The sequence below is a fragment of the Phodopus roborovskii genome, unplaced genomic scaffold (genome assembly GCF_943737965.1).
Source record: "Phodopus roborovskii unplaced genomic scaffold, PHOROB, whole genome shotgun sequence".
In the NCBI taxonomy this organism is placed as follows: Eukaryota; Metazoa; Chordata; class Mammalia; order Rodentia; family Cricetidae; genus Phodopus; species Phodopus roborovskii.
In genome coordinates this window covers 6,291,585-6,303,962 of record NW_026126470.1, presented here as the reverse complement: position 1 = coordinate 6,303,962, position 12,378 = coordinate 6,291,585, and the positions used below count along the sequence as shown (strand labels likewise).

At 35.1% G+C, this 12,378-nt stretch overlaps 1 protein-coding gene across 2 annotated transcripts in view; it reads left to right on the top strand.

The window, feature by feature from the left end:
- Epha3 (EPH receptor A3) overlaps window positions 1-12,378 on the top strand; it is a 288,656-nt gene that overhangs the window by 241,310 nt on the left and 34,968 nt on the right. For both annotated transcript variants that reach the window (XM_051191727.1, XM_051191726.1), the window contains exons 10-11: window positions 2,927-3,052; window positions 5,468-5,653. In XM_051191727.1, coding sequence (XP_051047684.1) covers window positions 2,927-3,052; window positions 5,468-5,653 — 312 coding nt within the window. The remainder of the gene's footprint in view (window positions 1-2,926; window positions 3,053-5,467; window positions 5,654-12,378) is intronic.

Below are 12,378 nucleotides of genomic sequence, written 5' to 3'. Positions count from 1 at the left end.
AAATAATCATTCTATATTAAAACACCAAGGTTTTGGTTGAATTCAATGCCATATCTACACAGGTTATTCCCAACCTGGTAATTTAGTTTATCAAATAAACTTAGTAAATCATCAAATGATAGAAGAGTGGACTTCTCTTTCTCCATAGTCTGACTAGCCTGGGCCATTTGATTCTTGTGACCTGGATTCTTCTTAGTTAGAGGCAGATAGTTCCTGTAAATACTCTTTACTGGAACATACTGAGTTAGCTCACTTTACAGGGTTTATAAGCCTTATGAATATGGACTTAGATAAATGTCTGTCACCAATTCTAAGTAGGTTCTAATATTTTACTCATTTTTTTTTTTTACTTTTTAAAATATGATTGAGTTTCTTAAAACATTCTTTTCAATGCAGCGTATCTTTACAGTAGACAAAATTTAAACAAGGAAATGCATATTATCTCAGCTTTAAAACCACAAAGCAACTTGTATGTATGTCATAGGCTTTCTGCCTCTCAATACTACAGCTGGTTTATTTCAGACCATTTATTTGGTATTACTTTAAAAAGCTGTAGCTATGAACTATTCCCTCAAGCCTTGTTACAAATCCTATAATGTTGCTTCAAAAGAAAAGAAATGTGTTTTGCCTCTTAAGATCCTGTCCCCTTGCCCTTACTGCCTGGACAATTTTTCACAATTTTTTTTTTTCCGTCCTTAGGGCAACTCATGCTGGTAAAATGGAAATGTAAATTATTGTGTTTGCACAGAATGAGCTGTAAAGTAGTGCAGCTTAGCACGTGGGCATGTGTTTATTATCTGGTTTTCATGGCAGAGACCAGTTCCTCTGTATGGTGCCCTTAATTATTGGTGTGAAGGGATTTCTTGCATTGCAGCCCAAACCTCTTGGTTCCCAGAGCATCAAGGGTGAGCCGTTAAAAATCAACAGCCAAGGTCCCTAGTGAATAGGCCATTTTACTCATGGGTGTGTGTTTGTGTTTATAATTTTTCACAAATGTCATGTGTATGGAAAATCAATTTACTTTATGCTAATGAATAGAAGTGAATGTGATTGATTCTGAGGGAAGAATGATTATCCAAGCTTCATATTATTTAGTGAAACATATTTTTCCTAGGGTTGACATTAAAATCTCAATTGAGAACTTCTTAAAATTTTTCAGACATTGCATTTTACAAATTATTTTACATTTCTATAAATTCTCATGCCATCAATTCTCCCTAAAATGAGCTTCATTATTCACATTTAACAAGGTCAAAGATTTGCAATTATATAACAAAACATGTTCAACTTTACATTATGTTCAAAATGTTATTTTCCTTAAGAGAAAAGCTAGATCTAGTTCTTTTACTGTTCAAACACCGAGGCAGATCAGAGAATCAGTAATCAGAAGAGAATATTTAAATGTAGCCAAACTCTGACTAAAGCTAGAAGGTCCTAACACATATTTGCTTCCTAAAATATTTTAGTAACCTAATGGTTTCCAAATCAAGAAAGGTATAACTGTTTTCCTTAGGCATAATGTCTTAGTATTGATAGTATGATGGTTAGGAGCAGTATTAGTATAATATTAGGAATAATAAATCCCTGTTCCAAAATTTTGACACTATCTATTTTTATAGAAAGAATAATTCTTTCATGAAAGAGATTAGCCTTAAAGAACAAATTTAGTATGAAATGCAGGGCTCACTGGCTAATGTTCCACTGTACTGAAGGTGTCAGCACACCTACTGGCACTTTTTAAATACCCCATAAAAACAACTTAAATGCCTATTGGGCCTATGCAATCCTTAGTTACATGTTTGGAAAAGAGATGCTCTAATTATAAAGTAATGTTTGGAAATTACATTATCTGATTTTGTTTTATTTTTAAATAAAAGAACGATGTCCTACATTTAAGTATAATTAGACCAAAAGCTGGATCTTTCAAGCATGCATACTTCATATTAATACAATATGATCCATGTTACCAAAATTAAAATCATCTATAACATCAACAGATATATTGTGGCAATCAATTTCTAATCCTTAATGTTAGAGAAAGTGTGTTCATGGGTTGATCGTATGCTCTTGTTTAAAAAGTTTGGTGGAGGTGATAGGGGAGGGTGGGAGGGTGAGGGAACTGGGATTGACATGGAAAACAACCTTGTTTCAAAATTAAATAAAAAAAAGGAAAAAAGTTTTCTTTTAGAGAAAGATTGTGTGAACATTCCTTAATGTGTTCTACTTTTGTCAAATCTGACCATTTGTTTCGATTTCCAAAGTATTTCATTACAATGAAAAATTTACTTCTGGATTTTTGGATACTTTGTTTATAGAAATTCATGAAATATTCACCTTGAGAATAATTCAATAAATAAACATAGCATGAAGTTGCATGTATGGTTTATGCCAGAAATGACTTTTCAGCATAAATATTAAACTCATAAACAATATTTATGTTGATTTTAGTTATGTCAAAAGTCACATGTCATTTCAGTACATTGATAGTATGCTGTCATGCACATGAAATATTGACTTTGAACTCAAATTTTCAGTTCAGATAAGCAAACTCATTTTGAGTAGGTAGTATCAGAGATTTTGAAACATTTTAATTATTTCATACTTACAGCAGTATTCTGCCTCCTGAGCATAGGCGTGTGTCTTGGTTTACTGTCAGATAGTACACTGCAACAGATATTTGGTTAGTCTAGTGCTTCAGAATCAGAAATGTTTGGTAGCACAGTGTCATGATGGCTTGTGAGAGTAATTACCTTGCCTATTCATGTCCTTATCGTTGTCTTTCTTGAGATCTGTACTTCATTGTCCATTCCAGTGTTTTAGAGTAAAAACACCATAGTTTCAATGCAACTTATTGGAATTAAGATGTTTCCAGCCACTAATGTTATGAAATTCACTCTGTAAAATCATGTATCTCTTTTTGTATTAGTAAAGCTTCCAGGTCTTAGGACATATGTTGACCCACATACATACGAGGATCCTACACAAGCAGTTCATGAGTTCGCGAAGGAGTTGGATGCCACCAACATATCCATTGACAAAGTTGTTGGAGCAGGTAACTATCATGTTAATAGCTCTCTAAATAACAAGTTGCTAATCATGACTTTCCGACCTGCAGGAAGAATGCTCCACAAGGAACATGAGCTTGCTCATTTTTGAGACCTATGTGTATTGCTATGGAGACAGGCATTTTCTGATTTCATGATCAAAGACAGGCAATAAAAAATGCACCATTTAATGGAATGCAATGATTTTAAAGGTGCCAGACTTACAGACTCTCAGACCATGGCTGCCTTTTATTTATTGAATTCTGGGGACAGCAGTAGCAGTGGCTAAAGGCTGATCATGTGTCACAAAACTACTGACTAAATGGGGATGGCGGGATAAAAGTCTCATGATAAACAAGACCAGTAATTGTAAATCTAGGTTTTCCTTTTAAAAGTCTTTTTTTCAAATTCAAAGAACCAACAATCGACAATAAAAGGCTGACATGTCTGACATAAATACCATATAACTGTTTTGAGTGTGTATTTTAAATGATCTAAAATATGTCACTTTAATACTCACCTAGTAGGTTTTTACACAAATGGCACTAAGTCTCTGGAAATGTTCAGATAACCCCCTGAAAGGAATGGAACTTTTATTTGTTTTACATTCTAAGTTATGTTGTGGTTCCTATTTTCCCCACATTTAAGGTGATATATTCTAACTGGAGTTGAGGAAATTAGTTATTTTCTCAAATATTTCTTCTTCATTGACCCCACCCTAAAGAACCCTATAGTTGCAGACTATTGTTCAGAATAAAGGAAAAGTTCTTCCCTGCTTGCTTAATTGGCTTTGTCAACAGACAGTACAAGTCATTGCTTTGGAAACAATGGAGACTTTTTTTTTTCCTCAAAATAAGGTGAAGTCAGGGAAGGTTAAAACTTCCTTAAGAGAAGGAAACAAAGTGTTGTCATGTAGCTGATTAGTCAACAAGATATTCTGCTATTCTGTAGGTCAAACCAGTTACTTTCTTGAAACAAAAGTAAGTAAATAAACAGAAAATTACATAGCTTCTTTCTAATGGGTACAAAGGGCACCATACTCAAGCAACTCACTGCAATGTAAGACCATAAACAGACAAAATTATCAAACAGTTAATCTGAAAACATTTCAAAATAAACTCTGGTTAATACAGGATTAATTTTTAATTGCAGTACAATATAGGTTTAATAATCTGTAACATAATAGGAAGATACATTTTGGGGGTAGCATTATTTTCTAGCAATCATGGTGACCAGGGAGGCAGAGAACTATATATAATAGGCTTCTGGTTAGAGGAATCGCAATATATCTTTTGGAAGAATGGTAGGTAAATCTTAACATTAATCTGATAGGGTTCAAATATTCAATGGAATTTTATAACAACTATGCTGCAAAATTTAAAACTCAGCAATAGTTCATGTTCAACAAATTTTAGATCATTTGCACATTAAGACAACTTTATGGAGACCATCCAGCATAAGAAAACATTTCTTCAGTGAGTTTTTAGATAAAACTGGCCATGCTTCATTTGATATTGTTATATTATTGTTCTCCTCCCAGAAGCCTAGAGAACTTTATAGCAAATGTATCAATAATACAACAAACCAATACTCAAATAAAAATGAATTGATAGCAGATGTTTGCCCTCACATTTTCAGTGGGCCTACATATATAGCCAATTTGGTCCTCAGAGTAAAAACAGAATAGTTTCAAACATCTGAAATTAATCCAATGTCCAACCCTAATATCTGTGTTAGCCCGTCGATAACCTTGAAATAATGTTAGCTACTAGGATAAGGAATGCAAAGTCTGATAGATGCTTCTCTCAATTTTTCTCTTGCATGTTTGTGATGTAGTGATAAAATCCATGTTGAGCTCCTTGAAAGGCCCGTGAATATCCTGGGAAATCTTAGATAATTTTAAATTGCAATCTTCCAAAAGTTTCTGAGCTTATGAAATATAACTTGGAAGTAAAAGCATATATACTTTAATGGAATTATTTAAAAGCAATAGGTGCTCTGTTTTGATGATTTTGTTGAGTGTGTGTGTGTGTGTGTGTGGTGCATGCATATGTGTGTGTGAGAGGTACAATCACATATGCCTGTACACATTGAAGGCAGAGGTTGCTTTTGGATGTTTTCCTCTATTGATCTCTATTTGATTTTGTTTTGTGGTTGAGATATAATCTCTTACTTAATCTGGAGCTCATAACTGTAGATAGACTGGGTGACCAACAAGCCCAGGGCTTCCTCCTGTATTTCCCTCCACCCAGTACTGAGGTTGTATATATGCATCACTATACCTATCTTTACCCTGGGTATTAGAGTCCCTAACCCAGGGCCTCATGCTTGCAAGAAAGCACTTTACTCAATAAGCCATCTACTCAGCCCTGTGAATCTTTAACTTTTTTATTTTATTTTATTGTTCCTTCATGTTCTAACAGGTGAATTTGGAGAAGTTTGCAGTGGCCGCTTAAAACTTCCTTCAAAAAAAGAGATCTCAGTGGCCATCAAGACCCTGAAAGTAGGTTACACAGAGAAGCAGAGGAGAGACTTCCTTGGGGAAGCAAGCATCATGGGACAGTTTGACCACCCCAACATCATCCGACTAGAAGGGGTTGTCACTAAAAGTAAGTAAAACCACAATGTCTGCTTTCATTTGTGCGGAATAGATGTCGCATAAACTCATAGTCAGGGATTTTCATTTCACCAGTAGCTTTTTAACTGGAATTCTGTCGAGGATGAACATACATTTATTTGTCTGGCAATAGATTGAACAGCAGGGCTGCTATATCTCACAAACATTGACTTTTGACATTAGTCAATTGATTGAAAGATTGTCTTGAAGAGAATTGCAGAGCACAGTCTTGTTTTCAGAGTAGCACGATCAACAATGGCTGGCTTTTGAAGGAACTCACAACTAGCTGCCTTTTCTTGCATTATTCACAAGCTTGGTTTAAGCTCTCAGTTCTTTGCCCCCTACCTGTAGGAGAATTATAGGAATCTTGGGGATGCATTGAAGATGTAAGAATGGGACTTAGAGGACACCCAAGCCTTCTCTGTTTCTCAGTGGATTTCAGGTAGTTCTGAGCTCAGCTTCCAGGTGCATTCCTAACTGTGCTGGGGAACCTCTGGCTCAGAGCCATCCCAGAGGTCTGGATTTATTTCCATGATGACTTCTTCAGCCTGGTTAGAGGGATCCTGTGAGGCAGATCTGTGATTATTGGCTCTAGTCCCAATGAAAACCTCTTGAGAATGGCTGGGAATATTTTTTTCTCAAGATTTTGAAGCACAGGGTGAAGAATAAGTGAAATTGGCAACAGATTCCATACAGTGAATGACAACATATGGCAGAAAATTTGGCATCCTTCAGGGGATAATTCACTGGCACCACATTTCCATACTCTATGGTTACCAACAGACATTACTCGTTATATTTTGCACAATGTTATTTTTCTGTAACATTACATGCAGTCCTTTCCAAGTGGCCCTGATACCTTCTACTGATTTAGTGTAGCTAAAAAGTTATTTTATTCTGCACAAAAATGTGGTATAATTAAAGAATACTTTGAGTTTCCTTTGAGTTTCCATAGGCAACAAATATAATTCAGAACTTAACAATGTATAATAATCTAAACACACACAAAATAACCATGTTAAATCTCATAAATATTTGTTTCCTGCCTCTCTACTCTTTAACTGTCAGTCAATATTTTCAGTAATACTGAAGTATTCGCTGATGAAAATAGTTTTGTTTTAATAATTAATTAAAACAATAATCGTAGAAGTGGGATTATGAAGATGAGTAGTTCTAGTGTTCCTTCAGGGAAAGAACCAAGAGTTTTAGATGCATAAGGTCACTTTTCATTGGATTTTCAGTGTCATTTAGACTTTGAATGTCAATCATGACATCTTGATCAAGTGGTCGCTCTATGGATCGGGAGCCCAACTGGGAAAGTCGATCCATTTTTACTTATGCAGCTCGGCTTCTTATTCTCAGCTTTCACTCTTATGGTTTCTCATTTTATTTCATGAAGGGGCTGCTAGGTTTGACTGTGTACTGTGGAAAACTTACATTGTCACTACCATCTGTGGCATTGGAATTGATCATTTCTCTTTACATTTTTATGAACAACTATACAACATATGGTTCTTTTCTGGAAGTTACTACAGATGTTGAGAAATACAATTTTCCATTTTAACTCTAACCCCAAATATGGAAAAGAAAGTTTTTTCTTGTTATAATTTTCGTCTTTTTTTTCCTTTGGCATGGGTTGTGTGTGTGTGTGTGTGTGTGTGTGTGTGTGTGTGTGTGTTAGGACACCTGTGTGAGGAGATCAGAAACAACCAAAGAAGCTAATTTTCATCTTCCTCTATGTGGGTTCAGCAGACCTACCTCAAATCATCCAAATTGGAGGCACATGCATGTACCTGCTAAGCCACCACACTAGCCCGGGTTTCATGTTATAGTTTCATTTTCCACTTGCTATCCTATTTATTCCATAGCAAAACACCATTTCAAGTTTCTAAAACTTTTGTATTAATTTCCTGCTGTTAAGCATTGAAAAGGCGGCTGGGTAATGATTCAGTGGTTTAGATCACTTGCTGTATAAGCATGAGACGCTCACTTTGAACATTTAGAAGCATGCAAAAAGCATGGCTACATGGTCAGACGCTAGTGCTGAAAAGGAAGGAGGCAGGAGGATTACTGTGTTTACTGGGCATAAAGTGAGGCCACAAGGTTCATTAAGAAACATATTTCAAGGGAATCAGATAGAGAACGCCAGATATCCTCCATGGGCCCAGACATGCTTGTGCACAGTTCAGTTTCATTTACCACCCTCAGAAATAGCAAATGAAAAATAATAATAGTATAACACTCCAAACAATATAAAATATCTCAGAAATGACAGCAATATGACCATATCAGCATTGCATCAAAATAGATACTCTTCCAGTGTGTCAGCAATAAAAAATGAAGTGATTGAAAAGAGTTACATGCATGCATATAAAAACAGTGAAAAAAATAAAAGTCACAAATTTGAAAGACCAAGGAGGGGGATGGATGTGGAAATGAATGAAGGGAGGAAATGGAAAGCAGAAATGATGTAATTATAATATAATATTTAAAAATTAAAAAGAAATGTAAAAATCACAAAACAAAAACGAAATAAATACAATGAAAAAAAAAAAAAAAAAAAAAAGGTGACATAGGAAGGCAAAGAAAAAGAACTGAACCAGGAGGAGAGGGGCAATACGTACTCTTAATAGGCTTCCTGTATCATTGAACTGAGTGTATTTTTCACAGAAGTTCAATTACATAACTGATTGCTTCAATCAGAGGGTAATGGAGAAAATGATTACATTTTAGTCTGGACAGAATCATCACTAATTTTTCTAGCACATACATTTAAGAGAGAGTGGGAAAAGGTCACCATCAAACAGAAGGCTAGGCCTAAAGTGATGCTTAGTGACTGGTTCCATTTTTTCACCCACTGGCATGTTTCATTCAATTCCCCTGTGATGAATCAGTGAAATCACGCAATCTTTCCTGATGAGGCATAAGAACATGATTACTATATTAAACGCTAAACAAAACAGTGAATATTCCAGGAAATTGCCTTCCCTTCTAAAAATAGACAGATACTTTTAATTACAGAAACCTAAAAGAAACAACAATAAAATATCTAAAACAATCCCCGTAACAAAAATGTAGGAAAAGTAAAAGTATTTCAGATTAAAAAAAAAAAAAAAAAAAAAAAAAACAAGAATGTAGTTTGAAAATGCAGGTAGGATATGTTGAACATCTTATTGACGTTTGATTCTGGAATGTTCTTGTGTCGATTACAATTAGCTCCTTGGAATGAAAGTTCTAAATTTGCTACATCTCCCTACTCAAATAACATGAGCAGCTGCCAAGCCCACTCTGTAAATGCAGCCACCACATGCCCTGTAAACATAATAGAGTAGTCCGCTTAAATTCAATTGTGAGCTCAGTGGCACGTTGAAATGTGATGAGTCTGGCACATTGCAATGGCAGAGGGAAATACAGCCTTTTTAGTATCAACTTAATATGTTCCATTTAATAGAAAGAAGTTAATCTGCCTCCAAAAGTTAGTTGTTCTGCTGACCGCTTTCTTTCGTAAAACTCTGACTTCTGAAGCAACTCTGTCTACAAAGTACACAGATGCCTATCCACACACAGAGTGAAGTGGGAATTATTTTTCATAAACAAAATGGTATTTGCAAAGGGAAAAAAATCCTGTTTTAATCAGGAGCCAGTAAATCAGGAATCACATTCCAAGTCAACTTTACTCAGTGTGAGAACTCTTGCACGTCAAACTGTTGCAGGTGCTTCCTCGGGAGAAAGGACGGAGTAACAGTACTATGGTCTTATGAGACATCTTAAATTCAGATGAGACTATACAGGACTAGATCTACCACTTCTGAGAAAGCAATAGTCAATGAGTCAACAAAATAAAATTTTGGAAAATAATTCTTTTTTTGCATAAAATCCGTTCTTTTTATTATTGCTAATTATTGGGCTTGCAACCACTTACCCTATGTAACAGGCTGTTTTCAGGTCTTTTTTTTTATTTTTTTATTTTTTTTTGGAAAGCTCATTATATAGTCATTACTTTTTCATTTATTTGAGTTGAGCCATAAACAATGTTAATGGCATGGTACTGGCTGAGCCTGATGGCCTTGAACAGGAGAAGGTGATAGAGTCTGTGATCTTCAAAGTAGCAGAAAGCTGGGGCACACTCTACTCAGAGCTAGGCACTAACATGTGTTATCAATTTTACTCCAAGTTCAAAAGGATGGAACTTAGTTTCAGCAAATGTTTGATATTTCTGCCATCACACCATTAGTTAAATGATGCTCCGGCTCCAACAAAAATTACCACTGGCAAATTTTTACCTAGTAGAATAGAAAAAGATTTGTACTGGATGTGACTGGTACATTCCCTCCCCCCTGAATCATTTTCTAGAAATTAAAGTAAAATTATAACAACAATAAGATTTGCTGTGTATCTTATATGATGAAGAATGCTGTGGACAGAGCATTAGAGGATTTCTTTTGCATCCCTTTGAATGCCTACACTGCACAAAAGGCTTAGAAAATTTTACTCCCTTCACATAAGATGAGTAAGCATTATTAGAAGATGTCATATTTATGTGACAATACCAAATATTCATTATTTCACTTGCTTCTCTATAAAAGTTCCATCTGTGCTTGAGATAGTACTATATTTCATATGACTTTTTCAATAGTATGTATAGGATATTTATTTCACCAATTATAGGAATGGCTTGTTAGAATCACACATTTTGGTAATAGCAATGTTGTAAGTTATTGTTAGAATAACACATTTTGGTAATACTAATGTTGTAAGTTATTGTCACACATTCACAATTGCAAACTAATAACTGAGCCATAACACATATCAGCATGTCATGTAACGTAAGTAGAATGGTCTCTATCAATGTATTTTGAGAAAAATAAGAATGGAATTGTGCTTTATATGTTTAAAGGATCCAGGTTATTTTCCTTTTTTCTTTTCTTTTCTGTTTTTCTTTTCTGTTTACTAACATCTCGTGAATAGATGCATTAGAATTACAAAGAAATTGGTGTGGCATATTTTCCTCACTTATAGAAAGAACATGGTTTCCTGCCAACATCATAAGATTAAATTCAATTTAAGGAAGATAATGTTGAACCTAGAGACCCAGGAGAGGTCATTTTATAGAGACTGAGACTGTGGAATGCTCAGCCATAAATGGGACAATTGTGTCACACCCCTCTTCAAACATCTCTGTGAAAGAAGTAACAGAAAGCCAATAACAGCCAGAGGGGCTGATGGCTACAAGGAGAACATGTTTTCAGGACACATCAGGGCAACTGAACATACTTAATCCCAGAAGTAATGACAGCACACACATGTCCTACCCAAGGCCAAGCTGAGCAAAAACGTCCACACGGAGATGGGAGATGGCAAGAAGTTTCACCTATAGCCAATGGGACTATTGGGAAATGATAGCTGATGGGAGAAGGGGATTCATCCTTCTTGAAGGTATTGAAAAGTGTAGGTCAACCTTGTTCCAGGGGAAGGAAACAAATCTATATTAAACAGCATGAGGAAATTAAAAACTATACTTGATAAATATAAATTAGTAAAATTAGTAAATTAGTAAAAGGAAGACACAGTAGGTGGGGAAGGGGTCATGTGACAAAAATATTGTTTAAAATTCTCAAAGAATTAATAACATACACAAATATTTTCAACTTATAAAATTTGTCATGGCATGATTCCCTGACACCTGAGATCTGCATTTCAAAGAGCATCAATTCTTTTTTTTTTTTTTTTGGTACAGGTTTTAAAGGTGTGAGCCTTTAGGCCACTAATTGGCCTAAAGTTACATTCTTAAAGAAAAGTGGAGACAAGGAGAGGGCATAAAATAGGTAGTAATAGAAATTATAAAGCCTGTCTACCAATGTACAAACAAAAGAGTTATTAATAGGGAATAATGAAGACATAGACAAAAATGTAGTATACTATGCCCAAGTTCAGTTTTTCTAAAGTTGCAAAATGGTTTGTTTAATAAGTAATAATTTGAAATTCTTGATTTGCTAAAAAGAATAAAAGCATTAATATTTTCAGAAAATTAACTACTGAAATGGTTGTATTTGAAATATATCCATAGAAAACATTTATATTTAATTGGCTGTGGATATGGCTAGGTGGAGAAAGTTTTTGTTTTGGAAGATGATGACTCAGGTTTGGATCTTTAGAACCAGCCTCAGAGCCGGGTGTGGCAGCTGTTCACACAAGTGTGAATTCAGTTGCTGGGGTAAAAGGGAGGTAGGGACAACTGGATCCCCAGAGCTTGCTGATATTTCATTCTAGCTGAATCAGTTAGTTTCAGGGTCAGTGAAAAGACTGTCTCAAAAAAACTTAGGCAGAAAGTAACAGAAGAACAGACGTGAAATATTTGTCCTCTTTGTGCATGTACACATATCTGTACACATATGGATAAATTTTCTACACACAGTATTTTTTTTTACATAGAACATGCATACTTTGATACCAGTTGAATGTAAAAAAAAATTCACTGTTAAGATGGCAAGTGTAAAACTTAGGGAGAAACAGCCCATGCACACAAATAAAAATATTTGCTTTCCAAAAAAAAAAAAAAAAAAAAAAAAAAAAAAAAAAGATGACGAGTGTGATTGTTAAGGAATTCTTGGAACTACAGTTTCAGATCCTACATAGCAAAATCAGGAGTCATCCTTAGCCAAACCCCAGTCACAGACATGACCTCTGCAATTGTCACTGGCTTGGTTCTTGGCAGTG